Raw genomic sequence first — 18,051 nt, 5'->3', positions numbered from 1 at the left:
ATTTATAAATAAGTAATCTTGGATTTTGACTTATTATATGTTTATGCTTATTTTCATATTATATGTTTATACATAATGATTATCATGTTAGATTTTCAAGTTGTAATAAGATTAAGTGTCTCTACCATTATAGTATTTATAGTCTAGTGACTGATAAAGCTTAGTAATACAAAGATCTATCTTGCATTAGAGAAACTCTACTAGAAAGTAGATTTGATCTACTGGCCATTGAAGCTTAGTATAAATTACTCTATCGATCATTAGATTTTTTCTACGCATCATTAGAGTTACATAGTAATTTTTGTTACATATTTTTCTTCTTCTTTAAAGTACAACTTAACATATTAAGATGGTGATGTCAGTAGTAAAGTTGACGTGTTTAACTCTTTTCGTGAGAGATTTGATCTTCTTGTCACTTTGGTGGTTTCATTTTCAATCTCTCATTTTCGCTAACTCAATTGATGTGATCCTTCATTTTCCTTGCACTTTCCATCGTAATAAACAATTATTGTAGTATCCATAATAATCTACAATACAATAATTAAAAATAAGTATACTAATGATAAACTTTATATAGTGATTTAGTTTATATTTCATATCTACTAGTCTCTACTCTATAGCTCTACTGCGTTATATTGCTCTACTGATTCTATTGATTTAACTTTATCGCTCTACAATGTAAATCAACTTTATTGCTCTATTGATCTACTGACAGATACCTAGTATCAGCAGAGTTTAACGTCATCTTCAACATCCGAAAATAAATTCAAATCAAGAATTCATTAAATAAGATACATATATTCTTTTGGTTCAAATCTAACACAAATACAATAAAAAGTATCAAATCTTAAAATCGAAGAGTCAATATCTAATTTCATTGATGAATTGTTTACCTAAAACATAAAACAAAAAGCTCTAGTTGATTTACTTTTTGGGTTTCTCTGTCGTTAATCTCTGGCCGTCGTATTCTGGTCAGCTCTGGTCATAGTCATCGAAAATGCCGGTCGATCGTCGAAATGGTGAATAGCTGAAAATGGGCACGATGACTAGAGTTTTTGTGTTTTTGGGGTTTTTTTTTTTTTAACAAAAGGATATATTTGTGAATGAAAACTTAAAATGTTTGGTAATCAACTCAAAAAGTGTTTTTGAGTTAAAAAAAAATAGGAAACAAAAAGTGAAAATTATGTTTGGTAAAATTTTGGAAAATTTTTTTAAAAAATTTTGAAGTTATTTTGTAAAAGAGTAAAGAAAACTGAAAACAAATAAAATGTGTTTTTGGAAAAAAAAATTTCTCTTCTGTCCTCTTTCTCCTCATCTTCTCTTTACATTTTTTAAAAAACAAAAATGAAAACTGTACCAAACATTTTTGTCAGTTTTTTATATTTCTCAAAAACAAAAATGAAAACTGTACCAAACAGCATTTTGAAAACAACTGCAAAATAATTTGTCAGTACAACTACAAAAATTAGAAAATATAAATTTTTTTTAGTTTACTACCAAACAATAAACTTTTCAAAGGTACGGAGCAAAGTCTCAACTTTTAAGCGTAGAAACCAAAATCACCCGCCTACAGCGATATCACAGAGAGAAAATGGAGGACGATGAAGAAACCCCACCGCTCGCTGTTCAAATCGACCAGTCCGTACATTCAGTTTCCAACGACAACGACGACGTCTCAGTCGGAGTCACCGTCATCACCGGCTATCTCGGCGCCGGAAAGTCCACAGTAAGTTTTCCCTTCTACATAAACCGATATATGCATATCGACTTTGCTCGCGTGTTGATTACTTCTTCAATCGGCGGTCAGCTAGTGAATCACGTGCTGAATTCGCAGCACGGGAAGAGGATCGCGGTGATACTGAACGAGTTCGGAGAGGAGATCGGCGTGGAGAGAGCGATGATCAACGACGGAGATGGCGGGTCTCTCGTGGAGGAGTGGGTCGAGCTCGCGAACGGTTGTATTTGCTGCACCGTCAAGCACAGCCTGGTTCAAGCTCTGGAACAGCTTGTTCAGAGAAAGGAAAGGTAATCAGCGAATTGCTGTTTCACACATTCTGGGTTTTAGGGCGTGATCACAAGACTAGTGATAGACATTTACTTTATATTTCTGTTTTGGATTTGGATAAGCCGTAAAAGGTGGTTAAGATTGTCTTTAGGTCATCCCCGAGAAGAAGAACTCGAAGCTCTTTTTGTCTAATGGTTTTTGATTGATTTTTAACTGTTTAACATTTGCCCCAATTCGTCCATCCTGAAAATGTGAATCGAAAATGAATGCTTTTTCACAGATTCTTGGATTTGTTGTGTGTTTTTGTTTTCTAGTTTTAGGGTGTGATTCTAATCAGACGGGAGATAGAAAATGGATGAATAGCTCGGATTGATTAACAGGGATTCATAGCAGACTGTGGTTTTACGTTTGATAGATCTTACCTTAACAATTGTATTTTGGATGTTGGTTACATAGTAAAAGGGGATTAAGAAACAACCATATCCACTATTCAAATATCACTGAGAAGAAGAACGCGGAGCTGTTTTTTTATATTGGTTTCTGGTCGGTTTTTGTACCAGTTCAAGTTAAACCAGCCTATTTTAGACTTGTTGCTCGCTTTTTCTGGCTCGAATGTTTTAACATTTGCTCCAATTTGTCGGTCCTGCACCTGAAATCGCGAATAGATTATGGGCTTTGTTTTTACTAGTTTTAGGGTGTGCGTTTAAATAGACCGGAGATAGAAAATGGATGTATGGCTCGGACTGATTAACAGGGTTCGTAGCAGACTGGTTCTACGATTGATAGATCTTACTTTAATAGTTGTAATTTGGATGCTGGTTACATGATCACAGCGGACCAAGAAACAACCATCCCACTATTCAAATATCTAAGCTTGTTTGATCTCTGTTTTTTTTTTTTTCTCAAATGTTTAACATGTCGGTTAATTATCGGGGTGTTAATCGGATTCATTCCAATACTCTATCTCTGTAAAACATATTTCGAAATGTGTATTGTTAAATTGGTGTTTGATTCGATGGTAATGATGTGTTTGGCTTGAAACTATCTTGTAGGCTTGATCATATATTATTGGAGACGACTGGCTTGGCAAACCCGGCTCCTCTGGCATCTATTTTGTGGTTGGACGACCAACTCGAATCATCTGTCAAGCTCGATTCAATCATCACCGTGAGTTCTCGAGTTTAAATATACATATATATATATATATATATTTTTTTTTTATATATATATATATATTTTATATATATATACGATGCCATATGTGAATAGTCATTAGATTATGTGTTGCATTGCTAAGTGACCCAAGTCCATGGTATTTCATGAAACTCGGGACGATCAACTGGGACACTGAAACTTTCTTGCCATTGGATAGGTTGTCGATGCAAAAAACCTCAAGTTTCAGCTTAGCGAGCCGCGTGAATCTTCGTCATTCCCCGAAGCATATCTTCAAATCGCATTTGCGGTAATAATAACCCTATCTTCTTATGCTTTCGCTCATCAGTAACGTTGATCTCGTAAATGACCAATGGTTTGAAACCAACTGTAGAGTTCGTTCTAAGGCTTTTCTGTTCTGTGTAGGATGTTGTAATCCTTAACAAAGTTGATTTGGTTTCTCCAGAAATCTCTGGGGTTTCTTTGGATGAATTAGAGAAGGAGATACACAATATCAATTCGCTCGCCACCATTATTCCCACAGTCCGTTGTCAGGTTGATCTATCCAAGATATTGGACTGTCAGGCCTATGAAGCTTCGGTTAGTTAGTTAGTCTTCGTTCCCGACTTCCAAGCTGTTGGGGCTTCCCAATTTGTTTATATAAGCCTCAATCAAGTACTGTTGCTTGATTTTCTTCTCAGCACAATGCTCGGTTAGAAGCGCTGTTGGAGGAAACTCGTGCTCTATCGACCCAAGATCTTCACAATAGTGGTGTACGAACGCTGTGCATTTCTCAGAACGGGCAAATCGATCTTGATAAGGTATACTTTCAGGATTGTTATCTAATTATCACGCATGTTTTCCTTTTGAAAAAAAAAACCCTTAGCAAGATAATGACATTCTATATCGACCCGACGGCTAATATTTTTGCACTATGAAAAGGTTCGTCTGTGGATCGAGGAGATTCTTTGGGAGAAGAAGTACGGGATGGACGTGTATCGATGCAAAGGGGTTTTGAGTGTCCAAAACTCAAATCAACTACACACTTTGCAAGTAATCTGATTCATCCGAAACGCCTTCTTGTCCAAATGAATGAAACATTTGTGTGCTATGTTTGAGTGAGAAATCATTGGTCTTCGCAGGCTGTGAAGGAGATATATGAAATAGTTCCAGCTCGTGACTGGAAAACCGAAGAAATTCGATCAAACAAGATAGTGTTCATTGGTAAATAAAAAAAATCTCAGTTTCACGCCAAGTATATTTACATGATTTTTATTACGGTTCTTACCTTGTTTTTTTTTTTTTTATTCGTCTTTTTTATTTTTTTTCTTCTGTATGCAGGTCATAACTTGAATGAAGACAATCTTGCTGATTCTTTCAGAGAGTGTGTCACTCTTTAAATTTTCAGCTGTGCTATTTGATTTTAGCTATTATTTTTTTAGTTGAAAGATTTCACTATTTAGAAGGCGATTTTGTGGTATATTGCTGACATGAATTTTGGACAAATTCTAATTGTGAACTATAGTAATTTTTTTTTTTTTTTGGGGTGTAATATCGTCAACGACACACAAAATAAGAAAAATGAGTTACGGTCGTCCTTTAATTTGATGTGATTAAAAAAAACGACGTCGTCTCTATTTAGAATCCGATTTTAGGGCTTCTCTTTCAGTCTCTCTCAATTTTCAAAGGCCGTTATTCTCATCATCGTCAATCAGAGTAAAACCCTAGAAATCATTCCCGGCGAAATCCATGGCTCTGGTGGTGATCTGCGGCCACCCCTGCAGCGGGAAATCGGAAGCCGCACGAAAACTCGCAGAGGCGATCAAACAATCAACCTCCGATTCCGAATCTCAAACACCAATAGTGAAGATCATCGACGAAACTTCCTTCCACCTCGATCGGAACCAGAGCTACGCCACAGTCCCGTCCGAGAAGAACCTCCGCGGCGTCCTCCGATCCGAAGTCGACCGATCTCTCACCGGCGACTCCTCCGTCGTCATCGTCGACTCGCTCAACAGCATCAAAGGCTACCGCTACGAGCTTTGGTGCCTCGCGCGCGCCGCCGGAGTCCGATACTGCGTCGTCCACTGCGACTCCGACGCCGGAATCTGCCGCGACTGGAACGACGCTCGCCGGTGCGCCGGCGAGGCCTCCTACGACGATGGCGTCTTCGAGGACCTCGCGTCGCGGTTCGAGCGGCCGGATCGGCGCAACCGCTGGGACTCGCCGCTGTTCGAGATCGTCTCCGGAGGAGGATCGGCGATCTCGGAGGCGGCGGAGTATCTGACGAAGAAGACGGACTCGAACGCTAGGGTTTTGAAGCCGACGATCGCGACTCAGGGAGCGAGGCCGTCGGAGGCGAACTCTCTGTACGAGCTTGACCGCGCGACTCAGGAAGTTGCGGCGGCGATTGTAGAGGCTCAGGCTAGGGTTTCCACCGGAGGAACGGTGGAGGTTGGGGCGGGAATTCCGGCGGTGGTGGTGACGAGGTTCGTGGGGATGCCGGAGCTCCGGCGGCTCCGTCGAACTTTCATAAAGTTGACCGGACAGACTAGTCTGAGCGGTCCTCCACCGCCGTCGGACTCCGTGAGTGCGAAGAGGATGTTCGTGGACTACTTGAACAGAGAGCTCCGTAATTGATCTTAATTCTCATTACTTGGTTGTGTAATTTGAGTTAACTTTTTAAGTTATAAGCCGTGACAACATATATGATATATCTTACAATTAAGATTATAGATAATCACTGGTTCACTTTTTTTGTTGTGTTGTTTTGACCTCATGTGTTGTACATGCACAGAGTAAGCTTATGTTATGTGATATCATATCAGATCGGTGTTTGGTTCGTTTGGTGCATACGTACAAATGAACTTTTAGACCAAATAGTAGATATATGCATTTTACTCGGCAATTCTTTAAACTCAAGGGCGATTTTCAATTCGATTCCAATTGGACGTAATTATTGGGATTATAAGGGTTGTCTTAAAGTTGGAGCCTCTTGGATTTAGATGGGTTCAACCCGAACTCCAAAATTTGAAATTTCGGCAAATTCGTACTGGAATTTTTTGGTTCAACTCGATTCGATTCTCACTAGACTCGACAATTGAGACCATAAGGGTTGACGCTCAACCGCGGCTTCGAATTTAAATGGTTTCAAGTCGCCATAGTTGTACTTAAAAATAAAAAAAAATTAGTTAGTGAGTCTTAGTCCATAGTTATATTATATAGAAATACTAACGGTAAATTGAAATGCCGACTAAAATCATAATTGAGACAGAATTCTAATTATGCTGATTTTGAAATTTTGAAACTATCGAAAAATTTCTTTAACTAAAGCATGTATATTCATTATTCTCCAAAGATTCGAATTTTGGCAGCTTCTTACCAGATTTTTATTTTTATTTTTATTTATTTTAGCAGAAGAAGACTTTTCATATGCTCGTTTAATCCCTGACTTTTGGAGCATAACACATCCATTCTGTCTTAATCGGAAAGCTACCCTAAAATGGAACGAAATTTTTTGCTTACGGCTTATTTGGGCGAAATTATAAAAAAAAATATTCAAAGCCATTTTTATGTAAAATTTATTTTTTTAGGAACAAAATTCCGTTTATGTCTTGACCGGGGAATCAACCCATAAACAGGCCGTTCCATCCGAGCTTAATCTGAAAGTCTTATGCTGTTTTCCTGAATATAGAATTCAAAATATTTGTGCCGTAGATAAGACACATCACTTGTTTTTTTTGTACCATAAATGAGAGCACGGCTTTTGGTAGAATTATCTCCAGCGAGCTGCGAGTGACAAATTAAATTATATTTGTTTGTACCACTTCAGTGTCTTCACTCGTGTAATTGGTTAATGCTCTTTTTTTCTTACGATTTTGTGTAAAACAAGTCCCATTATGTAAATTACCGACAGTGCTGTACTTTCTTTCTTCTATAAGCCAAATTGTCCAGACCAATCCAGCTCATACAAGATCAGTCACTCACAATGATTCTATTTGACAGTGGCTTTGCATTGTAATCAACAGTGGTTTTTAGTACACAGCTAATATTCCTTGTGTGACACTCTGGAATAATATATAGCAATTAAAAAATATTATTGTTTAAATTAAAATAATAATTATATTTATGGCAGTAATAATAAAACCCCCTACATTTCGCAATTTCAGTAAGTGTTATTTATTGCAGATTTACTCTAAACTCCGAAGTAGGACACCCACTGGACCTCCTCTATTTAATATTTGAATTATTATTATTATTATTATCATCATCATTATTATTATTTTGAATAATTTATTTCTTATTTCTTCATCTCCTCGTGTCGACTAATGCTGTGGGACCCAGCTACGATTTATAAATTTATAGAGTTCAATTGGTGACTTAAATCGATAATATATATATATATATATATATATATATATATATATATATATATATATATATATTATGATGAAAGCTTTGACGTAATTCCTACTTTTATTTATGATTTTAAATTGAGTTTTGTTTGGTACAATTGGTCATCCATCCGAACTGTTCCATTATAAGCGTTACATTTAAACTGGCCATTTAAATCGCCGTTCGAAAAGTAACGTAAAAAAACAAATAAAATGGAAAAAAAATAACTAAATTAGAATTCGGTTATCACCATCCAAACATTATATGATGTAAGTGTTGTAAAAATTAAAACTCATATTATTGAAAAAATTACTCGTAATAAACCGCTTAAAATTTACAAATTACAAAAGGGTGATTTGGCTAAATAACCGATTTAAAATTAAGGATTTTCAAAATAGCAGAGATTTTTCTAAGATTAAAATAATAGCCAAAATGTGCAGTAATCAGGTTTCAAAAACAAAATTAATCTTGGAATTAATATTTTTAAAAGTGATAAATTGCTTATAATGACTGTAAAAAAAATTTAATCTTGGTGTCGAAAAATATTTGACAACATAACTTCAGCTATTTTGTTAATCAATTAGATTCAAATAGCTATTTTGTACAATTTATTGATTACAAAATACCAAACTATTCCTAATTGTTTTTATTTTATCCATATTTATTCACGTATATTTCCTAATCAATTATTTATTCTGATTATATCATCCATGTTTTAAGTATAAATTAAAAGAAATAAATAAAATTAAACAAAGTTGTATCAATTAACTTAAATAAATTAGGTACAATGTCAAATAAAAAGCGCAAAAAAATGTACTAATGACGTTTATTACAATTTGTTTTTATTCCATTTATATAAGGCAATGTGTGAAAATGTGTATTCGTACATTTTATGTAGCTAATGTTATATAATAGGTATTTTTCCAAATCTTTCAAAAAGGTCAAGTACAAAGTATTTTGATTATTTAGCTACACTAACTTATTATTAATTGAAATGAATTAGAATTGTTATAATTAAAAATATAAAAATCATTTAATTGATATATCTTATTTTATTATATTAGTTAAAAAATCACTAAATACATTTTAATAATATTATTAAAAATTTGAAAGTATCGTCAAACGTTGACTAATTTGAAATTAAGTAGTTTGATTTAACTTATTATATGTGATTTATAGATAAACATTTACAACGTTTTATTCATTTTTAATATACTGAATCATTTATAAAATGATCAAATATCATATAAAATACATAATTATTACTTTATATTATTGATAATATATTTCTTATTATTATGACAATTTATAGTATTTTGTTCAATAAAATAAATAAAAAAATCAATCATCAATTATAATGATAACAATATAACTTAATTTAAGCTTTAGTACATTTATTTTTTATTAATATTATTAAATACATAATCAAATATTATATTTGAAAAAATTTAATACATAAAATATCAACAGTATTCCCTGTATTTAATCGAAATATGCCACTTATCTGTTCCTTTTACAGAAAATATCAGACGTCTTTACTTAGTTGAATATGAATGACATATACATCCTCTAAAAATATGTTATATTGCAAATAACAATCTTTTTCTTTATTTTTTACCAAAAAAAATGTTTGAACTCCTCAAAATGCCCTTAATGAAATAAATATTTATTTTTTTATTTTATATATTAAAAAAATTATATCAAAATCTTTCTTTACAGAAAGTTAATTTTTTTTTTTATTTTATAAAGAGAGGTTTTGATTTCTTTTAATAATATAGTAAATAAATATTTATTTTATTAAAGGCATTTTGGTGATTTTTTTTTGTACAAAATAAACGAAAAAATGATATTTGCGATATAACATATTTTTTAGAGGAAGTATGTGGCATTTATATTTAAATTTAGGGGAGATGTATGATATTTCTGGAAACTTATGAGATAAATCGCGTATTTCGATTAAACACGGATGGTTATGTTGATATTTTCTCTAACTAATATATCTTAAATGGTGGAATGAGTTTATTTCAAATTGTCATTTAAATATCATTCAAATTAGTTGAACGTTTTCTGATTTTTTGTTTATAAAATATATTAAATCATTTAATCATTTAAATATTGTATCAAAGTGAGTGATTGCCATTTTAAGGGTCATTTTTGATAATACTGTTACCGAAAACGGCATTATGATAAAAGAGTACCACAAACAAAATTTGTGGTATCAAATAGTACAAAGTTTGTTATAAAATTAAGGAAAAAAAAGCTGTTTCTCCAAAAACTACCCTATATAATACAAACAACCAAAATTAAATAATTGTAGTTGAAGTTTTTTTTTACCATTTTATTTATGGTAAGTGGTTACACAGGTGTGTCCGTGTGAATAGTTTATTCTTTCGCTTATTTATTTGGTATTGAACAACTATTAAAAAAGTGTTTGTCCCACTATAAAGATGGACCAATTGCGAAAATAATCACAGAAAGAGTAAAGCAAAAGAAACGCTCCAAATTTCATGATAATGACAAGCATTACACAATATAAAGTGGAACTCACTGGTGGCTTCTATTATTTATTTATTTTTAATTTTATGTTTACAATTAACACTCCATTAGCCTTACACATATATTTAATTTTAAACTGCTCTTCATTTCATCATTATGTAAAAAAAAAAATAACTATCTACGATTTTATATTTGTAAAGTATATAAATATTTGACTGTCTGTCACGGTTAAGAATGTGAACTATAACACTCTAGCAATGTTAATGGCCGTGATAGAGCTTAGGTTATCATTATCATCCGCATGTTAGGCATATAGGCTAAAACTCCAGTTTTAAATTCAAAAAGGTAAAAGAAGAAGAAGAAGAAGAAGCACAGAACCTTATGAATATTAAATACCACTTATTTATGCTCATAAAATTATTGTAAACTATAAATAAAGAATGTATAAATACTTTATAAAATAAAATATACACGACAAAGCCGTTTGTTTTTATCTCAAACAGAGAGCTCATGGATCTGATTTTATTTTTGCTCAGAAATTAAATAATACTTCTTTAAGTAAATATAAAATAATAAATAAATAAAAAAAGAAAAACCCAACTCAGAGTCTCAGACAAACAAATCGCAAACCAGAATCCGATAAATTCGGATTCAACTTCTTCTCTCTCTCTCTCTCTCTCCCTCTGTGTGTTTCAGTGCCTTGAATATCACTCTTCTCAAACGCACGAATGTGGTTTGATTCTTCAAAACCCTAGAGCTTTCTTTTCCATTTCGTGTAAGTTCGTTGCCATGTCTGAACTCTGAATCGAGTTTGCATTTCACAGTTTTCTTCTTATCGAGTTCGTTTCCTTACTTATTGGATCTGCGTCGAATATTTCTTTTCGCCTCTCTCTCTCTCTATGAGATCTGCTATATTTTTTTTTGTTTTGTGTGATAATTGAAAGACGATTGCATTGTGAAGTTTGAGATCGTTTTAGTGATTTGTGGATTTTGTGTATTTTTTTTCCCTATGTTTTGCAGATTGATCATAATTTGTCAGAGAGGTTCTGGTTTTGATTTTGATATTGGAACTTTTCGCGGAGAAACGGTCGTAGGAATTGCGCGGTTTTTTCAATCTATCTGGCAAGTCATTTTCGTATTTGGAGGTTTCTGATCCGCCATTGGCATTAAAAATCGTGTGCTAGTTGTGATTGTCGTTATGTGAATGAATGCAATCTGGCTTCTGAGATCTACTTATGTAATTTGGAGGTGAACAAAATTCGATTGAATTGTGGTTTCGATGCTGGTAGAGTTTGTCCTGGTTCATGGTAAAATGTGTAGAAGTCTGTGTGTTCTGATCGGCTGAGGTTATCTAGAGGGCTGGTTAAATCTTTGAATGTGATTATCGAACACGAGGTTCGAACTATGAGAAGCTCGTGGTTCAACAAAAAACTATCCTCCGTTTTCGGTCCTAGACCGCCACTCAGTTGCATACTCTTATGCCTCATTTGTGTTCTGGTGATGATCGCGATTTTGGGGTCATCTTCTTCCGGTGCCTTTGATCTGGAAACATCGAGCCATATTCCCGAAGTTTATACAAGCTACCGGAGGCTCAAAGAGCAGGCGGCGGTGGATTATCTTGAGCTGAGGACTCTGTTCTCCTCGCCTCCTAGGCAAAGAGAGATCGATCTTTGCGGCAAAGAGAGGGAGAATTACGTTCCCTGTTTCAATGTTTCGGCAAATGTTTTAGGGGGGTTCAAAGACGGAGAGGAATTTGATCGGCATTGTGAGCTTTCAAAAGATGATGAGCGGTGTCTGATTCGCCCTCCAAAGGAGTATAAGATTCCCTTGAGGTGGCCGGCAGGTAGGGATGTGATATGGAGCGGGAACGTGAAGATAACAAAAGACCAGTTTCTTTCATCTGGAAGCATGACTAAAAGGTAACAAATTAAATAATCTTTTCTAGTTAATAGATTACTTTTAGTGTCATGGATTTATTGATTTGACTCGTACAGGTTTGGAGTGTATATTGTGTCATGGAGGAAAATGCATACTTATTTAGCTTACTTATTAAACTGTCCAGGTTGATGTTGCTTGAAGAAAATCAAATCGCATTCCACTCTGAGGATGGTCTGATTTTTGATGGCGTCAAGGATTATTCTCGTCAGATTGCCGAGATGATTGGTTTAGGCAGCGACTCTGAGTTTCTTCAAGCTGGTGTAAGTCTTTTTGGTGTCCTCTTTTTTTCTTATTTTTCCTTGAAAACTTAGAATGGGATGATATATCATATAGTATGCCAATATTGCATTAACGTTGAAAGAAAAAAAGAGAATGTAGGTGGACACAAAGATAGCTTATAGACATCTATTATTATATATTTATTCATGGACGTCTATTTTATGTAAAAAGCAAAAGCAGTATGAAGTGCATTTATTCGAGCTTTGTAAAGTAATTAAGTAATTAAGGAGCAAAAGACCTTAATTCAAACTTGTTTCAACGTTGCAGGTACGCTCTGTACTTGATATCGGTTGTGGTTTCGGTAGCTTTGGAGCTCATCTAGTATCGCTGGAGGTGATGACTGTTTGTATTGCGGCGTATGAGGCAACTGGAGGCCAAGTTCAATTGGCCCTTGAGAGAGGTCTCCCGGCAATGCTTGGAAATTTCATCGCTAGACAGCTTCCATACCCATCGCTGTCATTTGACATGGTTCACTGTGCTCAGTGTGGCATTCTTTGGGACCAAAAAGGTACTTCTAACATGGTTCACATGCCTTACCAGATTGCTCAACAAGCTTCTGGGTGTGATTTTGTTCGTTTTCTTTCAACAATGGGATATTGTTTTTTAATTCTTTTAATGATATGCATTATCTGATAGTGACTGATCCTTAAAATAGATGGGATGTTACTTCTCGAAGTTGACCGGTTACTCAAGCCTGGGGGTTACTTTGTATTAACTTCACCTGATGCAAAGCCGCATGGAAGTTCATCAAGTTCGAAGAAGAGGAACATGTTAAGTGCACTTCAAGATTTGACCCACGATATCTGTTGGAGCCTTCTAGCACAGCAAGATGAAACTTTTATCTGGCAGAAAACATCGGATTCTGATTGCTATACATCTCGGTTAGTATACAAATAATAATTAATCTTCCTTCTACATAACTTACATTTATATGTTGAGATCCTTCTTATTCAGCTACTATTCATTTTCTGTTCGTTTCTTGCGATACGGTTCTCTTTTGGGGCACTCTAAATAGAAACTAAGTAGTTGTCTTTTTCTTTTTGTTTGCACGTGTAGCAAGCAGGGCTTGATACCACTTTGTAAAGAAGGCTCTGAGACTCGATCATATTATCGACCCCTTGTTCCATGTATAAGTGTGCCTACCATCAAGCGCTGGATTCCAATTCAAAACAGGTCTTCTAGTTCACACTTGAGCTCACCTCAACTCGAAGTGCATGGTAAATATTGTCCAACACCCGTTTTTTCCTTCTCTATCCATCTTCTTTGATTATATGATTGAACTTTGTGGCTGTAAGAAATTTTACTGCTCCTTATTGTGTTGTTACCACCATTGAGCTTTCCTGAATACTATCAGATAATGATTGGGCATTCCTTTTTTTACCACTATGCGAAATATTGACGCAAAAAAAAAAAAAAAAAAAAAAAAAAAGAAAAGAAGGAAGGAAGTGAAATCATTAATTTGGTCGAGAATTATGTTTGACACTTGTTTTTTTTTTTTTTTTTTCCTACAGGAGTTGAGCCTGAAGATTTCTACGAGGACTTGCGAATTTGGAGAACAGCTCTGAAAAATTACTGGTCTCTTCTTACCCCTCTAATCTTCTCAGATCACCCAAAGAGGCCAGGTGATGAAGACCCACTACCTCCATACAACATGATACGCAATGTAATGGACATGAATGCCCATTATGGAGGTTTAAATTCTGCATTCATGGGAGAAAGGAAATCAGCATGGGTGATGAATGTTGTGCCTGTCACAGCTCGAAACACTCTTCCCCTAATTCTGGATCAGGGTTTTGCTGGTGTCTTACATGACTGGTATATGCACTTCATTCACATAGCTTGCTCATTTTTTTTTATTCTTCTTTCAGAAATTATAAATTTTTCTAGAAATTTTATGCATTCGTTTTATAACAAAATTCGACAAATAGCTTGATATTAATTGTGATACGATGTGGACAGGTGCAAACCATTCCCGACATACCCGCGGACATATGACATGCTTCATGCAAACGGACTGCTCTCACATCTGGCTTCGGAGAAGTGCAGCATGAGCGACGTATTTTTGGAAATGGACCGGATATTGCGTCCCGAGGTATACTATTTAATTCCGCTATGGAATCTGTTATGAATCTCCAAAATCTTACTGATTGGAATTAGAATAAAGGGAGCCCGATTTTCAAAAGGTCATTGTTCTCTCCCAACGGATTTTTTTTTTCCCTCACAATTATGTCTTTATATTATTAATAATTCACATAGTTTATATTGCAAACCTCCTTTCCTACCATTATTCATTAATTGAACAATAAGAATTTCCAGTTCACGTCCATTCTAATTTTACGGACTGAGATATTATTACGTAGTGGAACACCGTTCCTTGACCAATTAATTGTTGCAATTACTCTTATCAATTTATTCATACTTGGGTAGTCTCAAATGATGTTTTGACAACGAAATTTATTGATGGGATTTTCCAGGGATGGGTTGTTCTATCAGACAAACTGGGTTCAATAGAGATGGCTCGCACACTCGCGACCCAAGTTCGCTGGGAAGCAAGAGTGATTGACGTTCAGAACGGGAGCGACCAGCGTTTGCTTGTTTGCCAGAAACCATTTCTCAAGAAATGAAATCGACACAGAGCTCGAGACGATGTATAATTCTTTTTCCCCTGCTTGGTAAAACATTCTTAATATAAATCGCCAAACTGGGACATATCGAAGAAAACACACAGAAGAAGGGAGAACAATTTTCCTTCAAACTAACTGTGGTGACATTCTTGATACCACAAACAAGAACACACGAAGGCGATTAAAAGAAACGGCTTTATCCTTTTCAACTAATGCTCATACTCATATCAAAGAATTAAGGGTGATTCCAGTGGTGGGGTTCAAGGGTATGTCTGAAAGTTCTAGATTACAAGTTTTTTTTGGTCAAAAAGCGTTTGTAGTGCGATTTACTTGCTTGTTCTTTTACATATAATATTTTTGGGGGAAAATTTCTTTGCTCCGCTTGATTCTTGATTGTATCTGATAAATTGAATTCCACGGAATATAGTATATTTTTTAATTCTGCACATACAGTAGTATCTATCTACTCGTTCTCTTTCATTACAAACTTGAAAATAATCTTCTTAGCTGTCTTTCCTCCTATCAATCCGTCTAAGCCTGGTAGTCATTTTCCGTCCGTACCTCTGAAAGATATCGGCCAAGTCGACCATCCCGGCCTCCCTGAGCTTCTCCCCGATCTCCTCGAACATGACGGCCCCGTCCTCGTTCGAATGGTAATACAAGAACTTGTTGTAGTCGAAGTCGGGGACGTGGACGTCTTTCTCCATCGCCCTCTCCACGAACTTGGTGGCCTCGAGATGCTTCCCGGCCTTGACGAGCCCGCCCACGAACACCGTGTCGAACAACTCGCCCGACGCCACGTCACCCGGTCCCTTCCGGCCCCGCCGCCCCATGTGTCCCCTCAGCAGCATGATGTACGTGTGCATGGTGGGCTCGCAGCCCCGCCGTATCATCTCCCGAAAGACCTCCGTGGCTTCCCCGACCCGCCTCTGCTTCAGAAACCCCCTCATCATCCCGTGGAACACCCCCGCGTCGGGAGACTCGATCCGCCCCAAGACCCCGCGAGCCTCGCTCACCCGATTCTTGGTGACGAGGCCGCACAGTAGCGCCGCGAGCGTGGGGTTGTCCGCGGAGAATCCCCGCCCGAGCATCTCGTCCAGCACCGAGCGCGCCTCGTCCACCTCGTCCCTCTTGCACATCCACTCGATCACGATCTTGTAAGTCGAGGGCCTCAGGTCCCGGGCCCGCCTCGCCCTCATCATCTCGAAGACTCTCATCCCTTCCTGGAATCGATTCTGCTTGAAGAAGGTCGTGATCATGGCCTCGACGGCCTCGACCCCCGGCTCGAGCCCGAGCGTCACCGTGTGGTTCCACGCCTTGGAGGCCTCGACCATGTCGCCGGAGTCGCAGAAGCCCTTGACCAGAAGCCCGTAGGTCTTGGAATCGGGCTCGATGTAGCCCTTTAGCTTCTTGACCACGAAGCTGGCCTCGCCCACGAGCTTGAGCCGGCACAGCCGAAAGACGCTGCGGTTGAGATTCTCGACGCTGTACGGGACGCCGTAGCGGTTCATGACGTGGAAGAACCGGACGCACTTTGTGAGCTCTCTGGCGGCGGCGAGGGTCGGGACGGCGATGCGGAACGTGGCGTCGCCGGCGAAGCCTCGCCGGGCGATGTCGTGGACGAGGCGGCAGAGGAGGTCGATGTTGAGGGATTTGGCGACGGAGTCGGCGAGTCGGTGGAGGGTCTCGGAGGTGTGTTCGAAGTCGGGAATGGTCAGAGAGTATGTGTAGAGGCCGTACAGGGGTCGCCATGAGCGAGGGAATTGGTTGCAGACGCGGAGGAACAAGTGGTGGGTCAGTCTGAACTCCGCCGCCGACAGGGATTCGTGGACCCGCTGCTCCGGCAGGTTCTTCTGCTGGAAGAGGATCGAGCACACGCGGTGGAGGACGGCCGGGTCGGTGGGGATCGGGGCCGCGGCGGCGAGTTTGGAGCGAGTTGACTCAGTGGTGGCGTAGCGGAGGAGAGAGGGTTTAAGGAGGGTTTTCACTTTGGCTGTCTTCATTTTGGATTTTGTCGGATCGGATGAGCAACGTTTTAGCGTGCTTTATTTGGCCTTTGTCTTTTTGTCTGAAAATAAATAAATGAAAATTTAAACGTGCCGTATGGGTGAAACTGGATCGGTTCGGTTCGGTTTTTGACATTTTTAGTATCCGAATCCGAATTTTCGGTTTTTAAAAACTCGGTCCAGTATCCGGTCCAATTTAGTCTAAAACCGAAATTCGGTTATCCGAATATTCAGTTATCCGGTTTCTTAAATCCAGTATCCAGTCCAGTATCCAGTTTTTAAAATTCGATTATCCAGTTTGTAAAATTTCAGATCCAATTTAATATCCAATTTTATAAAATGGATATCAATTTTCTAAAATCCAAATCCAGTTTGTAAAAATTCAAAAAACGAGTACAAACGACTCTTATAAAGCTCCAAAATGACAATACATAATCTAAAACTGAGTAAAAAAAAATAAAATTCAAAAGGACACTCGTCTCCAACTACATGCACATGTAAATATCTTAATATAAAATTAAAATTACAACCCTAATGATCATAATAAACCATACAACAATTGAATTTGTATGTTACTTCTATATATCACATCATCAAGTTGTACTAGCAGTAGGAGTTGATATATGAGAAGTTTGTTCTTTTATGACAACTTGACCATCATCTGTTAATAATAATGACATAAATTAAAATAAATTTGTTTTAATAAACAAACAACAAATGAATATGTCAAATAAAATATCAAATTAATTATCTTACCCAAAATAACTTGCTTAGAATCATTTAGTGCTTCCACTTCAGCAAAATCTGATTTGGGAAAAAAATAAAAACGCTAGGTCTCTCTCAAAATTAGGTCAAGTCTTTTTTTTTTAATATATATTTATTTTTAATTAAAAAAATCAGTTAAATAACCGATATCCAGATTTTCCCAAAATCAAATCCGATATCCGGTTCATTTTTGTAAACCGGATCGGTTATCCGAATCCGAATTTCGGTTAGCTGACGTGACTCCAAATTTTGGTTTCGGTTCGGTTTGGATATCGGTTTTATCCGATTTTCGGTTCGGTTTTGTACAGCCCAGCCGTACTACCGTATAATATATTTTTAATTATTTATTTTATATGTTGGCAATCATTTTTTGTTTCATATTCTAACATTA

General features: G+C 36.9%; 4 protein-coding genes across 4 annotated transcripts; 3 read left to right on the top strand and 1 right to left on the bottom strand.

The window, feature by feature from the left end:
* Positions 1 to 1,518: 1,518 nt before the first annotated feature.
* LOC149402856 (Cobalamin biosynthesis CobW-like protein) lies at positions 1,519 to 4,694 on the top strand. The gene is made up of 9 exons (XM_089609442.1): positions 1,519 to 1,726; positions 1,808 to 2,025; positions 3,058 to 3,172; positions 3,378 to 3,467; positions 3,584 to 3,757; positions 3,859 to 3,978; positions 4,100 to 4,210; positions 4,300 to 4,381; positions 4,499 to 4,694. Exons 1-9 carry the CDS (start codon positions 1,592 to 1,594, stop codon positions 4,555 to 4,557), a joined length of 1,104 nt encoding a protein of 367 aa, XP_089465568.1. The 5' UTR covers positions 1,519 to 1,591; the 3' UTR covers positions 4,558 to 4,694.
* A 36-nt stretch (positions 4,695 to 4,730) lies between these two features.
* LOC149402855 (KTI12-like, chromatin associated protein) lies at positions 4,731 to 5,912 on the top strand. Its single transcript, XM_089609443.1, has one exon. The coding sequence runs from the start codon at positions 4,907 to 4,909 to the stop codon at positions 5,795 to 5,797; it is 891 nt and encodes a 296-aa protein (XP_089465569.1). The 5' UTR covers positions 4,731 to 4,906; the 3' UTR covers positions 5,798 to 5,912.
* A 4,694-nt stretch (positions 5,913 to 10,606) lies between these two features.
* Positions 10,607 to 15,335, top strand: LOC149402854 (putative methyltransferase PMT5). The gene is made up of 9 exons (XM_089608936.1): positions 10,607 to 10,823; positions 11,069 to 11,967; positions 12,111 to 12,246; positions 12,533 to 12,773; positions 12,921 to 13,146; positions 13,322 to 13,482; positions 13,777 to 14,080; positions 14,225 to 14,357; positions 14,740 to 15,335. Exons 2-9 carry the CDS (start codon positions 11,453 to 11,455, stop codon positions 14,887 to 14,889), a joined length of 1,866 nt encoding a protein of 621 aa, XP_089465062.1. The 5' UTR covers positions 10,607 to 10,823; positions 11,069 to 11,452; the 3' UTR covers positions 14,890 to 15,335.
* On the bottom strand, positions 15,265 to 16,987 carry LOC149402853 (Pentatricopeptide repeat (PPR) superfamily protein). Its single transcript, XM_089608937.1, has one exon. It carries the CDS (start codon positions 16,890 to 16,892, stop codon positions 15,393 to 15,395), a length of 1,500 nt encoding a protein of 499 aa, XP_089465063.1. The 5' UTR covers positions 16,893 to 16,987; the 3' UTR covers positions 15,265 to 15,392.
* Between the last annotated feature and the right edge of the window lie 1,064 nt (positions 16,988 to 18,051).

Source organism: Urtica dioica, chromosome 3 (genome assembly GCF_054948205.1).
Source record: "Urtica dioica subsp. dioica isolate 48M chromosome 3, U.dioica_male_clone48M_v1_H2, whole genome shotgun sequence".
In the NCBI taxonomy this organism is placed as follows: Eukaryota; Viridiplantae; Streptophyta; class Magnoliopsida; order Rosales; family Urticaceae; genus Urtica; species Urtica dioica.
The sequence above is the reverse complement of the archived record's forward strand: the minus strand, read 5'-3'. Positions and strand labels throughout refer to the sequence as shown.